Below are 19,882 nucleotides of genomic sequence, written 5' to 3'. Positions count from 1 at the left end.
GGCCCGAGAATCTGACCACTCCAATTCTGCCTAAAGGGGTGGCCTGAAGGTTTGTGATTCCCCAAGAGGGTGTGGACCACCTTTGCATGAGCCCTTCTGCTCCAGCCCTGAGGGTGGAGACAAGGAAGGACCACATCAGGGTGGGGAGTGAAGAAGCATGACATTATTCTCCAGGGGCTGCGGCATCAGGGCCAGCAGAAAGGGCAGTGAATCCTCAAGCCCAGAGGCAGAGCCATCCACTGGGCTCTGGAAGGGACCTCACACTTAGCTCAGCTCTCAAGAATTCTTTTCCCCCAGTTCATTTCATTTGGGGAGCACTCCACTCCATAGGCTCCCATTTCTTAGTTGTAGAACAGAGGCCAGGCTTAAGTAGGAAATCTTGGAACAGGGTTGTTTAGTCAGAAGGAGAAAAATAAATAAAACCTCATTAAAGTCAAGAGAGAAAATGGTGCTGACCTTGTCAGGCAACCTGAGTTGGGGCCCAGGCTGGGAAGTACCACCCCACTCCTCCAACCGAGGGAAAGAGGCGGCCTGAGCTCTTGGCACGAGAGCATATAAAAGGCCTTCCTTCTCCCTTCACCCCCAGCACCAGTTGTCTCAGAGGCCTGAGGGCCACACAGCTGAGGCAGATTTTCCACATCAGCCTCCCATCCCCGACAGGCAGGAGGCAGGCAAGACAACTCAGCTGGGGTTTCTGGGAGCAGCTGTTTCCAGGGAGCTGGAAGTCGAGTCAGGCTCTGTACTAAGGAGCTGACAACAAGGCCAACTCAGTGCAAGCCTGAGATGGGGCCGAGAAGCTGGGGTGAGCCGCCCGCCTTATGGCAGGAGGGTTTGGAGTTTGGACCAGCTTCAACTACAGGTGCTAGAGTGGAGATTCCAGGCAGCCAGGCCTATTCCTCCAGGTGAGGAAACTAAGTCTAGAGTGGCATGCTAGGAAAGGCAGAGTGGGGCCAGGACCCCATTTCCTGCCTCCCAGTCCATATTCTTTTGCCCTCAACAAATAGGTGACACTTAGAGGAGGAAGAGAAGGAGGAGCAGGAAGTCAGCTTGGAGAGGACCTCTAGGCCCCAGATGGGCCCCTGCCCTGATGGTACCTGGTTCCTGCCTCCTCCTTAGCCTGCCTGGTGAGGACGGGGTTCCAGTGTCCAAGGGAGCCCCAGCTTCCTGCAGCCCCACAGTGCTGGGGCCCTTTCCTCCAGGGGGGATGGAGCCACATCCCAGAGAAGGGCAAATGTCCTTGCAGAATGTCCCAATCGGATGAGGGCATCAGAGGCGGCTCTCCTGGGCGTCTGCCTTCTTGGTGAGTGCGTCCTGCTCACACAGCTCCCTGGAGACCCCACAGGGCCTCTCAGGCTTGCCCTCCTCTGCAGAGGGGAAGCAGGCCCTGAGGCTGGCCTTCACCAACTCCTTCACGTCCACCTCCAGGCCCTTCATCCTGGCCTCGTACTCTGCTAGCGCCTCCTGTTGGAACTGTGGGGACAGTGAGGACCAACGTCTGACTCAGGAGGGGCCACCTGTCCACTCTCCCTCCCCTGGACAGTAGAGCAAGGAGATGCCCAGACTGCTCAGACCTCCCAGGAGACTGGGGTGGAAGGTGGGGGTGGTGGAACCCTTCAGGGAGTCTCTCAGGATAGGGTGTGCCAACCGAGGAGAGAAATCTGCAGAGCTGCCTTATGACCCCTTGGGAACCAGAGCCCTGACCCCCTGGTGAGGGGTGAGTGCTGCTCCCCCCACCTCCTGACTGGCCACTCCATGGAGACAGGCCCCTCTACACCCTGGAGCCAGGCCAGCTCTGCTGTGGGCCAGGGTAGTGGTCCCCATCACCTGCTTTTCCATCTCCCGGATCTGCTCCAGGCAGGCTGCCTGCTTCTCCTCCAGCTTCTCCTGGTGCCTCTCCAGGTTCTCATTCATCTGGGCGAGAGAGAGGCAGGGAATCAGGACAGCATAGGTAGGCAACCTGGGTTGGAATCCAACTACAATCCCAGTTAACCAGCTGTAAGACTTAGGACAAATTCCTTAACCACTGAGGATAATAGTACCTGTCTTGCTGGATTGTGAAGGATTATATGAGACAGTTCATGTGAAGCACCTGGCTTAGTGCCTGCACAAGGTCAGGCAGGTCTCAGGAGCTGGCAATGCCGTTTCTGTTGTTAATAACCCCAAGGAGCTTTAGGGCCATTCTCAGCAGTGCTTTCCTTCCCCTTCTGACTCCCTGGAAGTCTGACTCAGGAAGCCCCCTTGCTCACCCTTACCCACCCCCACCCCCAATCCCATCCTCCCCCAGCCCCTGTCAGCTGGCTCATATCATTTCCAGCTGGCCAGAGACAGACCTCTTTAGGCTGGTATCCCAACCTTCCCACAAAGGCCAGACCTCCAGATGGCCTAGAGACCCCCCCCTCCCCTGCACTGCCTCCTCCTCCCATCCGTAGCTGCATGGGTCACTCTGGACAGGGCATCTCCTAAGGGCAAAGGAAAAGCCTGGAGCCACCCCTTCCCTGCAGGGAGAAAGGGAGAGAGAGAGTTTGAGAAGGATACAGCTCTCACATACCTGCTTGATGACCTGCACCACCTCCTGGATATGGGAGTTGTTAATCTCTCTCTTCAACCTGTTGCAGGGAACAGAGTTTCAGAGAGGGTAGGAGGCCCCTGGGAAGAGTTGGGTAAGACAAAGTCTCCACAGGGTGTGGGCAAAATGAGTACTCCATCATAGAATCATCTATGGCTGGTCTGGGAACCAGCCAGATCAGCATGGGGACCCAAAGAGGATCTGAGGAGCCACTAGGAGCCCTGGGGGCCATCTGAGGAAACAGCTTCATCACTAAAACGCACCGTCCTTAAAGGTGTGCATGCAAAAGTGCAGGTAGGAATCAGCTATGTTTCACCTCTCTCTTTGCACACTTGATTTTCTCTTAAATTCTCCTCTCTGCTCAAATAGTGTTGGCATCTGTGTTTTGGCTAAGGAGGATGTTTTCTGATCAGACGTGACAGAAGTAGAATTAACTTTCGAGGGCAGGAGGCAGGCACATCTCTGGGAAGCAAGTCAGGATCCACTTGTAGGGAGGCCCCTTCCCACTTGGAGTGGTTCCTGCTCAGCCCTGGGCCCTGCAGTTTGAGTCCTGTGCCTCTCCTCTAGGGCTCACCTCTCCTGAGCCATCTTGTCTGTGGTGACCTTGATCATGGCCTGTATCCGCTCCAGCCTCTTGGCCTCCAGCCTTTTCTTTACCTCTTTGGTGTCACTGCAGAGAAAGAGGCATCAGGGAGGTTTTGTGGGGCCTGAGCCCTCCTGGGAAGTTTTAGAGTCAGGCGTAGAAGGGAGGCCAGCATACATCTCCAAGGTCTCCTTGAGCGTCTTCAGCTCAGCAGCCTGTTTCTCTCTGGCCAACTCCATCATCTTGGTCATTTGCTGCGGGAGAGGAAGGACGAGCTAAGCAAGAAGCCTCTTACCATACAGAGGGTGTGGTTGGTCTGGCCGGTGCTCTTTGCCCTCCAGTCACCCCCCCCAACCCCGCACCTCCACCACGTGCTGCTCCTTGCGCTTCAAGATGCACTCGCACTGCTCCTCGCCCTGCTGCAGCAGCTCCAGCTCCAGCCTGTCCTTCAGCTCTCGCACGCGCGTGTCCGTGCCCTCGGGGCCCTCGGCCGGCAGCGCCCGAGCCGTGTCCTCGCCAGGCAGGGTCCTGCGGCGACCACGTGGGGCAGCCCTGACTGAGCCCCAGGCCGCCCGCGCCCGCGCCGCGGAGGGCAGGATGCCGCCACCGCCGCCGCCGCCCTTACCTCTTCTTGCGGGAGCCCTTGCCCGGGCCGAGCTTGCTGCCCCGGGCCTCGCCGCCGCCGCCCCCCGCGCCCGGCGGCCCGAGCTCAGCCAGCTGCGCCGCGCCCCTCTGCAGCAGCTCCTCCCAGCGCCGCGCGCCGCGCCGCTCCAACTCCCGCAGTTCCTTCTCGTGCCGCCGCTGCAGCTTCACGACGCCCTTCAGCTTCCGCAGCTCCTCCAGGCTGGCGGTCTGCGGCTCTGCAGGGGCCCGGGTGAGGCGCGCCGCCGCCGCCCGGAAGCCCCCCAGGAGTCCCCGACCCTCCCCAGGCTCGACCCCAACATCAATCAATCGCACTCAGCAGGCCTTACCCGCAGCTTCTTTCGTGGTCCTCTCCTTGGCCTTGGACCCGGCTGCTGCAAGAGCCAAAGAGAGGGCTCACAGGTGCCCTGCGGGCCCCTGGGCTCGGCTCCTCCCCGCCCCCCGTGGGTGGCGGTGTGGGTCCCCTGCAGAGCTCTTCCCCAGCACCGAAGCTTCACATGCAGTGTTCCCTCCCTGGGTGAAAATCTTAATTTTTTTTTTTTTAAAGAGCTGACCCCAGGCTGAGATGTGCCTAAGGGTATAGGGGAGAGGTTGAGACCCTTTCAGTATGTGGGAAGACCCAGCAGTGCATACCTGCTGACCCGTTGCTTGTTGGGGCTGATGCCTCATTGACCTGGTGGGCAACTGGGCTTCCGAGAGGAAAGGGATTCTGCGTTGGGAGAGCATGTCAGGAAGGTGGCTCCAACAGCCTCTCTCCCTGAGCCTGGGACTCTACCCCCTTCCTCATCTTCCCACAGAGAGGGCATAGCTTGTGGGGTCCCTGGCAGTGGACCTGGCAACACAGACCTCAGGCAGGCCTCTCATGGCTTCCTTGAGCTTCACAGACTTCTTATCATGGGCATTGAAGAACTTGATGGGATTGGCGAGGGCCACGGTGAGATCTGGGTGCACAGGGACATCATGGGCCTGGTAAGGAGATGTACCTGGAAGCCTCCCCCATCCTCACCTACCCCAGGATACCCTATCCTGCCTGACTCTGGAGGCTGGCTTGAGGAGAGAGGAGGGAGAATGGACAGTCTGGGGCTCCCAGCATTCCATGGGCCTCCTACCTGCCCAGGTGTCAGGTACATAGTCCTTCATCTCTAGGAAGACAAAGAGCGCAGGCATGGTGAGGGGCATGTTGCTCTCACTGTGCAGGCACAGATGGTGGTACCCTGTGGGACATGACAGGATGGGCAGTGAGCCAGAGCCCACTGCTGCCCAGCACTGCTCATGAGCAGCCCAGCACTCAAGACTTCTGGCTTTAGTCTGGTTCCTGGCTGTGTAATCTTGGGCAGTAGACTTTAAGTCTCTGAGACTTTCCTCACCTGTGACATGGGGATAATAGTGTCTACCTCATGTGGTTATTGTTAGGATGAAATGAGAATGTGTTATAAGCCCTTAAAGCATTTTAAGTGCCCAATAAATGTCAGCTACTTGGGAAACTGTAGTTTCAGAAAATTACAGACATTCTGTTAAGTGGGCAGAATCCCCACCTCCGTCAGTTTCCTGGAGAGGTACTATTCCTAGCCCGCTTTTTCGGGCTGTTAACAGGAGAAGGCCACCTCCCTGAAGCTGCCCCACCCTCTGGATAGGATTCTGATGCTGGCCTTGGCCTCAGACCCATTGGGAACAGCATAGAAGGGCCCCCATCCTTACCAGAATTCAGGGCATTGATGGGGATGATGCGATGTCCAAGAAACTTGTTGCCTTCCTCCATCACAGCCACCCTGAGGGAAGCCAGCTCAGGCATTAAGATCTGGGGAGAGTTCAGGATGGGACAAGCTGCAGACAGGAGAGGGTGGCCAAGCTGCCCCCATCCCTCACTCAGAAGTCTAGAGTTGGCCTGAGAACATGACAGTTGTTACTGGATTGGGTGAGGACAGAGGGCACACTCTTAAGCCATGCACATAGACATCCTCACAGCTCATGCCATGGCTGCTCCACACAAGACAGAAGGGCTGGATATGCAGCTCAGGGCTCCAAGGGTTTTGTTGCAGACAGCCCTTGGCAGCTTTGCCAACAAGTATCCAATGGGGGCAAAAGACCCTCGTAACTCCTTTGGACCCTGTACCTTGGTCTGGAAGTTCACATTTCTGTCTCTAAGCCTAACATGAACACTCATATACATACACACATGTGCACACACACAAAACCTGCCCACAAAGTAAATTTCTATAAACTTTGTACTCTAGAACCTCAGGAGGGCAGACAGGGGTGGGGAGAGGAGCAGGCTCAAAGAACTCCCTTTGAAAGGTATTTCCTCTTCTACAAGTAGAGACCAAGAACTAGGAACAGATCCCAGCCCCTGCCCTGCCCCAGCCCCCCACCTTCTCAAAGACAAAGGGCTCCTCCTTCCAGACAGGATTGATGGAGTTGGTAGTGGGTGACAGCTTGGTCCGATAGCGCCTCTTGGTGTCCCCAGGAAGGCCAAACAGCTCCACTTCCACATAGGTGCGCACACTGCGCTCTGACAGGAACTGCCCAGAGATCACCTGGAGGTGGGGGGCCCGTGGGAGGCCAGCATCAGCTCCCTCACCCAGGCCATTCCCCAGCTCCCCTAGCTGAAACATCCCTTCTTGGGTACTGTGAAGATCCTCCTCAACTCTAGCCACAGAGTAGAGGCTGTGTGGCTTAAGGGTGACAGTTCAGCTCTGCTGCCCAGGGTGATTCCAGCATTCAGGGATCAGGTGTGGGCCACTTCACCTTCCCTTCCCAGCAAGGAAGGAACAGGGCCCTCCCCCAGGGCCTGGGGCTCCTGCTGCCCCACTCTGCCCACTCTTCTCCCCTCCCCCACCCCAGCCTCAGCCCTTCCCCTTGGTTTCCATGGGGACCCAGAGGCAGCCTCCAGTGCTGAGGAGGAGGCAGTTTCCAAGGCAACTTGCTACTGCAAGAACTGGTTGGGACTGAAGTTTTCAGGATATCAGGGGAGGGGGTTGGGAATGGAAGAGTGAGTCTCCTGTGTCTTTCTCCTCAAGACCCTAGCCCCCCGGCCACTTGTCCACCTCAGGGCCTTGCCGTAATGGAAAGGGTGGTGGCTACCACCACGTCAATGCGGTCCACTGAGAAGGGGTTGAACTGCTTGTCCGGCCGACGCATGAACTCATGCTTGAGGAGGTAACCACTCTGCCCATTGAATTCGAAGAGCGCCATGTTCTGCTGCATGGGCAGGTCTGGAAGGACAAAGACACTCAGAGAGGGCTGCTCGGCTCTGGGTCTGCACACAGCCTCTCTCTCCCCATTTCCCAGCCTTTCCCATCTCGTGAATAGGGAGGCTGGGCAGACCATGAGAATGAGGGTTTTTCATGGCCCAGCCTTGGTTCCTTAGGGTCTCATCTCTCAGGACGGGCCCACAACCTGGAGTCAGCAGGAGTAAAGCCACGACCAGCTTTCAAGCTCATGGTGGGAGCTGAGGCCAGTGGAGCAGGTGTTCCCACAGACCCACTTGGGCAGAGCAGCCAAAACCCATGCCAGCACTGACATCATCACATGCACACTTATATATGTGCAGTCACATAGGTATGAGCTGTTGCACTCAGATCCCTAAACACACACACCTGCATGTGCACCCAGAGCCTCAACGAACATCAGGACACTCCAGTCTGTTGCAAAGCCCCCCCTCCCCATCGATAGGGTGCAGGTGGGAGGGGCAGGGGGAAGTTATTAAGGGCCTGAGTGTGCCCTCACCCATTGTCTGGAAGTTGAGAGCAACCATCTGGCAACCGGCATTCCAGAACATCTGGGGCATATAGTTGGAGGAGTCCATGCGGGTGCCCTTGGGGTAGATGCGGCTCATCTGCCGCTTGTTGTAGCTGCCGCAGAGTATAGGAGCCACGAGGCCGCCTGCGCTGGGAGGAACCCCAGCAGCCCCTGCTTGTCCAGGCCTTCCCCTTCCCACCACCCCAACCAGGGACCCTGGCTACTGAGGTCTCAAGGATACTCCACAAACTGCACGGAGGCCTTGGAGAGCAGGTCATAAGCCTTGAGCTCTGTGAAGGAGGAGATGACATAACTTCGGTTCTTCTCTGTGCAGAGGAGAAAGAGGAAGGGGAGTCGTGTCAGGCCGTCCCATCTCTCAGACTTGCCCTCCCCTTTGACAGGGCTCCCTCCAACATAGAGATGCCCCCAACCTAGCATTTCCACTGAGGCCTGAGGGTCGAGGGGCCAACCCCAGGACATGGAATGTGCAGACCTGAGAGGAGCAGTGTGTGCTGGGGGTGAAGGGTATGCACAGGTATGGACAGGGATGGGGTGTGTGCCTCGATCCTGGAGCAGGGGTGCATGCCCTGGGTGCGCACAGAGGGTTGGGGGAACATGTGGGGATGAGCCCGGCATGCTGTGATGTGCAAGGAGCAGGGGCACGGGTGAGAGGCACGCAGCAAGGGTGGTGCATGCCATGGGTGGAAACAGGAGGGAGTGCAGGCTAGGGGTTCAGTGTTGCAGAGTGTATACAGAAAGAGGTGTTCATGTTGGGGACATGCACATGGGGTGAGAGGAACTCACTGTGCGCATGTCCAGAGAAGATAAAGGTAAACAGTGGGGGTGCACTCAGAAACAGAAGGGGACAGGAGGCAGATGTGCACTGGCTAGTTTCTTCACCTTCCACCCCCTCGCAGGAGCTCTCATGTCCCGGCGGCCACAGAACCTGCAAGAGGCTGCAGGAGCCCGAGGCTGCCTGGCTGAGGAGGTCTTTCGTAAATGACCTGCCTGTCACCGACACACTCCAGAGCATTCTGCTTGGTGCCAAGTTCTCGGTACAGAGACAAGACACTGGAAGCCACTGCCACTTAAACAAGCCCTTTGCCTGGCTCCTCTTCTGGGTATATATAGACAGGGCCCCCAGCCCAAGGAAGGGGAGGATCCCCCCTTGCTCTCACCCCTACTCATCAGGTGTCAGGACATACTTCCTAAGGGCCTTCTCCTGAACCTAGCCTACCCTCCAGCTTACCACCACTCCATGCTAACTTACGGGCAGAGAACTCGAAAGAGATGAACTTGGTAGGCTGGATGTAATTGACTAAGCTGGACATCTCCTTGTAAGCTGTCACCTCCAGGCCCGCTGTGCCCTAGGGAGGAGGGAGGAGGGTGGAGAAGAGGACAGTATAGAGCCAAGGGACATGGCCCCATGCCCCCACCCAGAGGGCTCTGCAGTAGACACACACCTCATCTGACTGCATCTTCTTCATCTCCTCTTCATCCAGGTTTCCCGACTCCTCCTCCTCTTCCTCTTCCACCTCCTCGTCCTCCAACTCAGCCCCTTCCTCACCAGTCCACACTGCCTCCCTCAGCACTGGGGGCAGAGGGATACCACACACCAGGCTGGCTCTCCCCTCCAGGCCCAGCCCCTCTCTCCCATTCCAGATGCTCCCCCACCCCCTCTCCTCCGAGGCCCACTCACCTGTGTCCTCACCCACAGGGGCACTGGGTGGGCCACTCCCTTCAGCATCTCCATCCGGCTCTTTGCTGGGAGCTGCTGGGCTAGAAAACTGGTTCTTCTTGTTCTTGATGAGGATCTTGCCTCGGAGATCCTCAGGGCTGGGCAGGGGGACGCCTGGGTTCAGCTGTGGGAGAGAAGAGAGGGTCCTTAGCACCATCTCCTCACTTTTGGGGTGCAGCCTAAGCTCCTTCATGCCAAGCTGCACTCCATCTGTCTGCTGCCTTCTTTTAGAGCCTCACCTCTCATCACTCCCACCTTGTGCCCTAAACCCCTGCCTGATCCAACTTAGCTCCCCAGTGATGTTTTTTCTCACCTAGTCCATCTGCCTAGAACACCCTTTCCCCATTCTCACCAAGATCAATCCATTATCTCCCTCAGGTTTCAGCGTATCCATCACTTCCTCCAGGAAGCCTTGCCGGATTCCAAAGACTGAATCAGGACTCCCCACATACTCCCATAGTAGCCACTGGTTGTCATGGCCTGGTTACTTGTCTGCCTCCCCACTAGAGGGTTAGCAATCTGAGGGCTGGGACGGCCCCTTTGTCACTAACATATCCCCCAAGCCCAGCATAGTGCCTGACATGTGGTCAATGATAGGATCCCAGGCCCAGAATCCTCCCAAATGAATCTTAGCATCCTCCTGGGACATCTGCCTCCTTAACTTGGCACCCTGCCCTGGGTCCCCAGCCCCAAGGCCCAGATGCCACCCCAGTGAAGTCCACTCACTGGGAACTTTTCCAGGGGCTCTGTGAGCAGCATATCCCCAAATATCGTCCGGCAATACTCAGCCATCTTAGCCTGTTGGCGGGGTCTGCAGGGAGCAGAAGCAAGGTGGGGTTCAGCAGCTCTGCCTGACCCTCTTGTCTATTTTTTTTTTTGACACAGATTAGGGGCTCAGGATGTTGGAGAGTCAGGGACACAGGCAGGAGAGCCTAGAGTCCCAAGGAAATTTTGTTGAGCCCTCAGAGAGAGCTGGAAATCATGGTTTGAGGCTGGAGACAGTTGCAGGGAGGGCAGCTGTAGGCAGGAGATGGGGACAGGGTAGAGAATGAGGCTGGATGGCCTGGATACGCACGAATCCACGTGGTTTTCAAATGACAGGATGACTGGATAAGGGGAGGTCTTAAAGGCACTTTCCGCAATAGCTTCAATTGCTTCCTGGAGGAGAAGGGGACCCCATGGAGAGAAGATCAGTGCTCCAGGCTTCCCCTCCCCCAGTGGCACCTTCCCCACTCCCCAGTTACAACACACTCATAGAACTGAATGGCCACTGTCGGCCTCCTATCTCCTCTGGTCCCCTTGAGTCCCCCACACTGGTCCAAGGCCTCCCAGCCATCCCTCCTCTCTGGCTTCACTCCCCCTATCCCCAGAAAGCTTGTGGCCCCTGCCCTTCCCTAGTGCCACTGCCACCAGCCTCCACACACCGAGTCTCACCTTGAAATAGATGTCTGTGGTCATGGTGAAGCCATGGGTGATGATGGGCTCCTCGTCGGTAGGCTTCCCCTTCCAGCAGTCCAGCTCCACACAGCGGCAGCCGGCCAGCAGCACCTGGCGGTACATCTCAGCAGAGGAGAGGCCTGAGAACTGGCCACCTGAACCCGAGGGGAGGGGAGGGGCAGGGGCTTCACTCAAGGGCAGCCCAGCTCTCCCCTACCCGACTCCATCATGGGCTGTCCTGTGGGCAGCCCGTGGGCAGCCCTCGCAGAGGATTCAGGGCATGGGAAGAGCCCCCATAAAAGGAGAGGTCTGCAGTGAGGTCACCAGACCCACCTGTCAGGTAGGTGTTGTGTGAGGAGTTGATGAAGTAATGGTTGAGTGGCTGCGTCATGTCGTGGTGCAGCAGCAGCTTGTCCTGGGCCAGCACGCTGTTCTCTGGCCCGCAGAGAAACCACACCATGCCCTCGGGTGACAGCTGGCCTGGGGGACAGGGGATGGTTGTCAGGGCGACAGCCCGGCCGCCGGGACAGGAGAGGACCGTGGAGGGTCAGAGGTGGCCTTGGTCCTCACCCCTCTGTATGTTAATGCCGCTGGGCTCGTACTTGTCGATGAGGCCCTGCACCTGGTCAGGCCGTGCCGGCGGGAACAGCAAGGAGTTGAGCCGGGAGTCGCGCTGTTTCTGGTTGATGAATTTGGTCAGGTGCTCCTTGGTCATGTAGGGTTTGGCCTTGGCATGGCTGCAGGCCAGAGAGGAGCACAGGTCCCCTCTATGTCCCCGGGGTCAGGGGGCGCTTAGACAGCCCCCTTCTCCAGCAAAGCCACCTCACTGTCAGCATGGCAGGTGGGAATTTTAGCCCCCACCCCTTGCCCACGCCCAGCCCCATGAAGCTCACTAGGAAGTGAAGATCTCATCTATTTCTGGCCGAGGACAGAGGCTCATGAGAAAACTCTTGTAGACAGATTCTGGGAAGTCCTCAGGATTGATGGCATCATTCTGGGGGGATAAGAGTCACCTGATGACTCCTGCCCCCATCTTCTCAGCACTAAGAACCACCAAACGAGGCCCAGACCTGCTCGAGGGGGCCTGGTCAGAGGGCTCAGGGCAGACAAAGGAGCATCAAAGACACCCTGAGCACCTACTTTTCAAGGCCCTGGTTGCCTAGCAGAGAGCATCTTAGCTGGTCTGCTTTGCCTCTGAATTGACACAGGCTAGTGTCTTGACTGGGACAGGATTGGAACTAAGATTGACCAGAATGGGGAGGAAAAGTGGTCAGAAGCAAGTGGCGCTGTTGAATACCTAACCACAGAACCCCAAGATGCGTGAAGCAAAACTGGCAGAATTGAAGGGAGAAATAGACAATTCAACAATAGTTGGAAACACTGAAAAGCACAAGGAATAATAACAAAAAAGACTGATTAGATTTCATCCTAATAAAAAACTTTGGTGCTCTGAAGGACATCATCAAGAAAGTGAAAAGACAACTCACAAAATAGGAGAAAATGTCTGCAAATCCGATGTCCCGGGGGCCAAGTCCGCAGTGTAAGACAGCCCAGTTGGAAGATGGGCAATGGATTAGAATAGACATTTCTCCAAAGAAGATATGCTAATGAGCAATAAGCACATGAAGAGAGGCTCAGCATCTTTAGTCATCGGGGAAATGCAAATCAAAAACCACAATGAGATACCACTTCATTCCCACAAGTTGACGAAAGTTAAAAAAAGAAACAAAAAGACAATAACAAGTGTTGGTGAGGATGTGGAGTAATTGGAACCCCATACAATGCTGGTGCGGTTGTAAAATGGTGTAGTCATTTTGGAAAACAGTTTGGCATTTCCTCAAAATGTGTAATATAGAATGACCATATGACCCAACAATTCCACCCTTAGGTATGCACCCAAGAGACTTGAAAACATACATCCAGACAAAATCGTTCATAGCAGCATTATTCATAATAGCCACAAAGTGGAAACAACCCAAATGTCCTTCAACTTCATGAATAGGTAAACAAGATGCAGTACATCCACACAGTGAAATATTCCACAGTAAAAAGGAATGAAGTACTGATACATCCATGCTACAACGTGGATGAGCCTTGAAAACATTATACTAAATAAATGAAGCCTGACATCAAAGATCACGTATTGTATGATTTCATTTACATGAAATGTCCCAAATAGGCAAATCAATAGAGATAGAAACAGCAAGTAGATTGGTGGCATTCAGGGATTGGTGGCCTTTGCATTACATTCCAGAAAAACCCATCAAATGTTTTCCAGGATCAACATCAGTCTTAGTTGGAAGCAGAGGCTCTGAGAAGGAGAGCTAGACTGGATCTCCCTGAGACCAGATCTTGGACCCATCAGCTCCAAACAAAGATGGCTCAGTGGCCCCTACTAGGACACAGGAGAGCTGATAAATAAGGGAGACTTAGCCAAGGTGGAAGCTCCAGAGGTAGGAGAAAAGGAGGGTGGATGTGTACTGACAGCTGCAAGTGGTGCCCTCAGCAGGAGCCCATTCCCACCCTCTCCCCAACCCCATGCTTGCATCCCCTGTGACTCATTGCTCAAGGGGTCACCAGCTCCAGAGAGCTGTGACTGTGGAAAAGTATTCCTCCTGGGATCCATGTGGATGGGTGATCAATGAGGTCTTAGTTTTATTTATTTATAATGTTCTAAATTCTTAACAGGAGAAAAGACCTCATGGGGTCCAGGTGGTGCTCTACACAAAGGCACTGGCCAAAGGAGGATCGGGGGCCGAGATCTACCCCTGGCCAGGCACAAACCCTGGCTCAGGGCTGCATCTGTCCTTCTTTAATTCACATAAGACGCCTCAAGGGGTGACCCTGCATACAACTCATAATTAAAAATTACTTAAGTAAAAAGAAGTGGAAAAAGATGTTTTCCTATGTTGAGCTGAAGGGGTGCAGACCAACCTGCTCTGAACCTGGGCACCTCATCTCCCCTGACCTGGCTCTGTCTCTGCGCCTGGTATCAGGAACCAGTACTTCTAGGGCTACCTGGCTTCTCAGGCTGCTGGCTGGGACTGTGCTGTCATTCCTGCCTCCCCACCCCACCCCCAGGTCAGCCCAAGGTGCCCTCTAGTCAGAGACAGCTCAGGTGAGAAGGGGAATTCTGAGGGTGGGCGGGGAGGCAGAGATGACTCACCTTGCCTTTTGGGAGGTGGCAGGTGCTGAGAGCAGCTTCTACCCGCTTGCGGTCAGCAGGAAACATCTGGAAAAAACTGTAGAAGCAGAGAAAGGTACCAGGCAAAGAAAGGAGTCAGGCCTGCGGAGGGAGGGCTTTGGGGAGCTTGGAGGACGTGTGAGGAATGTAGGGGAGACTCACTTCTTCACGGGAATCTTCCCCTCGGGGTTGAGTTGCATCTTGAGCTTCACCAGGCTGGTGGGCAGAGAGCAGCGTGTCAAGGCCCAGGCCTGAGGGACTTAGCCCCACTCACTAAGTCCAGGCAGGCCGGCACTTACATCTTGTCCAGAAAGGTGAGGCGGGAGGCGTTGGCCGTCAGCGGGTGCTTGACCAGGGCCAGTACATCTTCTGCCCAGTTCTGCAGGACCCGAGGGCACAGCAGTCAGACCCCTGACCACAAAAGTGCCCCCCCCTCCGTGGCCCAGGCCTGTCTCTTGGCAAGTCAGGGCTATCCCAGGTGCCAGCCCCTGGCCAGGTGCCCCCGCTGCACCTTGCCCACGTTCTCCTTGTAGGAGACGAAGTTATGGAAGGTTAGGTCCACCATGTCAGGGCCGGACACCACAGTGAGTGTCTTCAGCAGGAAGTTGTTGTCAGGAAAGTCCATGTTGAAGACATCCCGGAGCTTCTGGCTCTGCAGCAAGTGGTGATGTGGTTAGGATCAGAGGGGCGCCCCTGTCCCCCGTCTATTGTGGCTCTCCCAGTCTTTTCCCATCAGACACTTGAAACATGGCTGCCTGGGGTGGAGCCCTGTCCATGCCCATCTTAGGAGCCACAGGCCTCAGCATCTTCCTGCTCTGACTCCAGGTACGAAGGTGGGGAGGCAGAGGCCCACAGAAAGGGATTAACCAAGGCTGTGGGGGCTGGGAGTTCTGCGTATTTGGTTTGCCATTTTTCATTTGGAGATGAATTCTTAGTTTCCAGTCTCAGGGAATCCTGCGTCCCATCAATCCCTTCCTCCCATTTTCCTACCAGCATTAGGCAAACACAGGCAAACCAGTCGGGGCGGAGGAAGGGAGTTGCAAGCAACTCCTCCCAGACAGCCTGGGGTGTGCGGGGGGCAGGCATTGGCCACACAACATTTCCATTCACTGTGTCCTGATAGCCAAGCCCTGGCAAGCCAGAGAGCAGCCATGCCCCTTCCTTGGCTCAGGGGGAGACCCTCTGCTCAGTGCAGGAACCCTTCCCCTCGCTCCAGAGATCAGGCTCCCCGCCCCCACGGGACTCCTGCCCCAGCCCCATGGAGCTGGTGGTTGTGCTGAGCCTGGGCTGCTACTGGGCCCACTTACCTTGGGCAGCTTGGCAAACCTCCCAAAGCGGGTGTCCCGGATGCTGGTGATATCCAGAAACTCCATCTCCTGGGAGAGGCAAAGGAGGGATGTGGACAAAAACGTCAAGCCAAGAACAAAGAGTGGTGGGGAGGGAGCTTCACACACCTTCACATCTTGGCCAACTGCCCTCTCTATATGCCAAGGCTGTGTGGGGCCTCCCAGACCCTAACCTTCACTCCCAGAGATTGGGTTCTCCCTACTCATAGTGACCCTCCTGCCTTCCTCTCTGTCCACTCCTCCTCTAGCCACTCGAGTTACTCAGGAACTGTGACCTCCAGCCTCCCCTGCACCATCCTGGACTCTCCCCAGGGTCCCCCTCCCTTCCTTCTGCCCAGGTGCTGAGGCCCTTCTCTTAGCCTCAAGTTTACCCAGAACCACAGGCAGGTATTCAGCCTTCAACAGCAGCTCTTATTCCTTTCTCCCTCTCCCTCTCCCTCTCTCTGTCTCTCCAAGGGATGCAAAGGCTGGAGCATCTGGGCCCAAGGCAGGCACAGTTGGAGTGACTGCATCCTCCCTCCCAAAGCAAATAGCCCCTGCCCACAGCTGATTCCCCCAGAGCCACCCTCACAGGTCATTCTACACTCCTGGCATCCACATCTCCACCCCAGCATCAAGGGGCTGCTTGGACTCAATGGATCAGCAGGACCCATGGTAGGGCCATGGTAGGCAGAAGCCGCCTCACCTTACTCTGATATGTCCAGTATAAGTAGTAGCCCTTGGGGTCCACACGGAGAATAACTGGGGAGGCTATTGTCGTTTCCTGCAGAGAGAAGGAGTCAACTCCCTGATCTGAGACTTCAGGCCAATCTTTCCTGGCCCAGGCCAGGAGTTTCAGAGCTCACCATCTGTCCAGGAGGTGGCTGTCCCAGGAATCTGCAGGCATTTCCCTTTGTTCTCCAGAGCTAAGGGCTGAGCATGAGCCTTAAAAACTCTGAAGCAGGGGTGGGGAGGGGTAGTGGATTGGAGATGACCCTTCTGGAAGAGAGGAGGGTTCCCCTCTAAATCTCAAATAGTTTCGTCCTCTAGGCCTCAAGAAGGGTCTTGGCCCTCACCCTGCCTGTTTTCAAGGCCCACAGCTCAGCCAAAGTGGTAGAAGTTCCCTCCCCAAGACTCCGTGCTACCCCCGGGAGAGCTCAACATGGTGAGCACCAAGAGTCCAACTCCCGCAGCAGAGCCTCACTTCCCACTCACCCAGTCCTCCCCTCCATGAATCCCCCCACCCTACCCATCCAACTGTCCCATAGACAACCAGTGCCTCTAGGCCTAAGCATCCAGTCACTCCTGCCTGAAATACCGTCAAAGGATAGCTTCTGAAAAGCCTTTCCAGAAAGATGCTGCAACAGCGGGGTAGGGGTGAGTTCTCAGACCTAGGAGCCCATCCGGGAAATCCCCAGGGTCTCCCGCTTCCCCTGGGGAAAAAAATCCTGTCCTAGACCATGAGCTCCGCACCCCAGGTTTGCTAAAGGAGTGAGTGAATGAAGAATGAACTCACTTCTGAATTCCTGCTCCACTCACAGAGCACACAGGCTCCCTTTTTTTTTAATGGTCTTTGTGTGCATGAATAACAAGACATTAAAATTGAAGTTTCCAACAAGGCATGGTAATTAATGCACACCATACCAGACCAAATGCAGAATTCACAAAGGAAATGGTCCAGAAAAAGGTTCTCAGATCAGGGGTGGCTAGAGTATACGGGAAAGAGAACACTGTGTGAGGAAGCTAATTTTGGAGAAAGCTGTATTGTAAGCTCCATTCTCTTCCCTCCACCAGGGAGGGTTGGGGTGCCTGACCCCTCATGTTAAGCCTGCACTTGGAGAGCTTCTGTCACCCCTACAGTTGTAGGGCATAACAGACTGGGGTCTGACTCCCGCCCAGGAGATCAGGTGGGTGACAGGTGGGCTGACTGTCAGAGACCGAGAGACACTGGCGTGTTAGGTGAGCTGGAAGCCTCAGAGTCTCTGGGGCAATGAACCCATGAGTATTTGTTGGGTCCAGAGGGGGCCTGTGGGAGAGACAGACAAACAGTCCAAAGCTGCAGGGAGCGGAAGGCAGTAACTGGATTCTGAGGGGCTGAAGAAGTAATTGCGCGTGACCTCCTGAGATCAAGGTGGCAGAACGACCCTAAGCAAGAGATCCCGCGCTCAGCGGGAGGGTCTCCTAAGAGTCCTCAAAAATATTCCTGAGAGAAAGCGTAAGCCTTGCCCTTTTGCCAGGCCCAGTTTATGATAGCACCTGCTCAATTAAAAACTTTGGTACCCCATTCCCTTCTCCCTCCCTGCACCCCATCCCAAGCAGTAGAAGAGGAGCAGAGAGTCCTCCCACAGGCCTTTCCAGAGGTTTCCACCTGAAAACATTCTTAGATGGAGGTGGGGCAGATGTCATTCTAAATTAAGGTTGGAGTTTTGAGTTATAACTAGTTTCTGAAGTAAGACTGGGCTTTTTGAGGAAAGATGTCCCTAGACTTGTCTGTTTGCCAAGAGCAAACAGAATGTCTTGAGACTGGCTGTTTCCTCATGGGTTGTAGGAGAGCTTCTTCCACAGAATACATTGTAAAGGGGCTGTGGGACACAAAATTAAGTAGGGAGTTGATTACTTCCTGTGCATTGTGCTTATCCAGTACCTAGGTCATCTACCAACTAGGCTGAAGGCAGTCTGAGAGCAGAGCCTTGTCAGGCAGTTACACGTGACCCCTGACTGGACAATTCCTGCTCGTGGGAGGTAGGATCCAGGACCCTGCAGTGCCCTGCCTTGGGAAGGGCAGTGGGCCAGCCAGGTACACAGATGCTGGCTTGCAGAGAAGGCTACTTTGAACGTCCCCATCCCTAATGACACTCTGCTCCATCAGGTCACACACATTTCCCAGAGGAACCGAGAGAGGCCACTTCACGTTTCATTCTGAGCCACTTCCCTCATTCTACAGGCTCCTGGGACATAGCTCCACCATGCCACAGTGACCACACCACTCTGGAGGAAGCAGAAAGCATCTCACCACGGGGCCCCCTCCCCATAGTCATGGCAACCAAATTCCAAATTTCTCAGCCTAGCTGAACCCAGAAGGACTGAGAGCCTTAACTAACAGACCCAGAGCCCTGTCTTCCCCCCGGTAAGGAGGATGAATCAGCCCTAAGGGCCCTTCTTCCCCTATCAGGGCCTTCAGGTTCCCTTCCTGGGACCAGCCGGCTCTGACTCTCACACTGGGCCAGCCCAGCAGCCTCCCCTCCCTGAAGGAGGGGCCCTATATTGTTCTCATTGGTCCAGAAGAATCCCTGGCCTGTGGCAACACACACATTTTCAGGGTCTGGGAGGACTAGAGGCTGGGAAGCAGGCCCCGGTTTGGGAAGGAGCAGACACAGTAGAGATGGAAGTGCAGGGCAAAGCATGGCTTCTCCCTTCCTTGCATACAGGCCGGCATCAGGGAGCCAGGCTGAGAGCAGAGGGCTGAAGCAGAAGTCTATCCATTCCCTCCCAGTCCCTGGGAGCAGAGCCTCCAGTTCTCACTTGGGGTCCAGGGGCCTTCTGTGGCTGCCCCACAGCAGCTGGGGGAGAGTCGAGCTTCCCTGGGACAGGGCCAGGGCCAAGTGGGAAGTGGTGAAGATTCCAGTTCGGGCATCTCGCTAGGGCAAGAGTGGGCTGTCTGTGCTGGGAGCAGGCACCTGGCTCACCTCTGCTTCTGGCCCTGCTTCAGCTCTGGGGCCACTTTCCTCCCACCTCTGCTGAGACCAGGAGCAAGAAACTCTGCTCTTCTTGGGAGCTTTGGCGAAGGACAGACCCAGACCCAAAGAAACTTCCTCCCATGACCACCCAGACAGGCACCCTGTTCCCACATCCAGATACAGAGCCATAGCCCTGGCAGCCCAAGGACATGGGCTCAGGGCACGCACCCTCACCCCTAGATTTGTTTATCTGGGCAGTTGTGTCAGCTGCCTGGCCAAGCCACACAGGCACCTGAATCCTGGCAGACTTAAACCAACCTAGACCCCTGGCAAAGCCCCTAGCAGCCCTCCCGCCACCCCAGCACCCCAGCAGCCCTCGGCCCGGCCCCACTCACATCGTCCCATTTGATGAAGCGCTCCCCTTGGCTCAGATAAGCCTTCACCTTTGGGGGCAGCAGGACAGGGTTGAGCAGAGACATGGTGCCAAGTGTCCCTCTTTGGAGAGGCTGGGCAGGCACAGCACCGCGGGCAGGAGGAGGGGCGGAAGGAAGGCAGGCAGGAGAAGAGCCTGTCAGGGCTCACATGGCACCCGCCCCGGAGCTGGTCCGGAAGTCTGGGTGCTCTTATAGCCCCTAGGGCGCAGTGGCTGGGCGCAGAGCTGAGTGCTTTGGCCAGAGGCCCATCTGTCTTTTAAATCAACCTCCTCCCACCCGCCTGCAGTAGGGGTCTGTGGTTGCTGCTCCTGCCCAGGGAGGCCGGGCTCCCCTCCTCAAATCCCCCTCCCCCACCCTGTTTCTCAGCACTTCCTGCTCAGGGCTTCCTTCTCTGTTCAGGACTGAGAGGCAGGTCATGAGGCCTGGTTGCCTTGGAGCGGGAGCCTCTCAGTCCCCGGGGTAGTCAGATGCAGCGGTGGGTGGGGACCAGCTGGGGTTACTCTTGCCCAAATGGACACTTAGAGGAGAGAGCAAGGAGTTCACCAGGGGAAGTGACCC

General features: G+C 55.9%; 1 protein-coding gene across 4 annotated transcripts; it reads right to left on the bottom strand.

Annotated features, from left to right (window-relative positions):
* Nucleotides 1-168: 168 nt before the first annotated feature.
* On the bottom strand, nt 169-19,634 carry PLCB2 (phospholipase C beta 2). Of its 4 annotated transcripts, none has more exons than XM_072962681.1 (32): nt 19,286-19,634; nt 15,920-15,997; nt 15,196-15,264; nt 14,400-14,540; nt 14,188-14,267; nt 14,051-14,104; nt 13,871-13,946; nt 11,598-11,698; nt 11,275-11,441; nt 11,038-11,184; nt 10,702-10,859; nt 10,343-10,425; nt 9,994-10,078; nt 9,229-9,391; nt 8,993-9,120; nt 8,800-8,896; nt 7,771-7,855; nt 7,518-7,642; nt 6,849-7,003; nt 6,161-6,325; nt 5,490-5,589; nt 4,901-5,005; nt 4,638-4,732; nt 4,425-4,500; nt 4,121-4,165; nt 3,775-4,009; nt 3,512-3,677; nt 3,327-3,403; nt 3,141-3,236; nt 2,549-2,606; nt 1,825-1,911; nt 169-1,470 (listed from the first exon to the last, which is right to left on the bottom strand). In XM_072962681.1, exons 1-32 carry the CDS (start codon nt 19,367-19,369, stop codon nt 1,267-1,269), a joined length of 3,585 nt encoding a protein of 1,194 aa, XP_072818782.1. In that variant the 5' UTR covers nt 19,370-19,634; the 3' UTR covers nt 169-1,266. The 4 variants fall into 4 exon arrangements, with proteins under 4 accessions (XP_072818782.1, XP_072818783.1, XP_015092608.1 ...); XM_072962682.1 differs by having other exon boundaries at nt 4,121-4,162; XM_015237122.3 differs by lacking the exons at nt 169-1,470; nt 1,825-1,911; nt 2,549-2,606; ... (4 more) ...; nt 4,121-4,165; nt 4,425-4,500 and having other exon boundaries at nt 4,706-4,757.
* Between the last annotated feature and the right edge of the window lie 248 nt (nt 19,635-19,882).

Source organism: Vicugna pacos, chromosome 6 (assembly GCF_048564905.1).
Source record: "Vicugna pacos chromosome 6, VicPac4, whole genome shotgun sequence".
Lineage (NCBI taxonomy): Eukaryota > Metazoa > Chordata > Mammalia > Artiodactyla > Camelidae > Vicugna > Vicugna pacos.
This window is presented reverse-complemented; position numbering and strand designations above follow the sequence as displayed.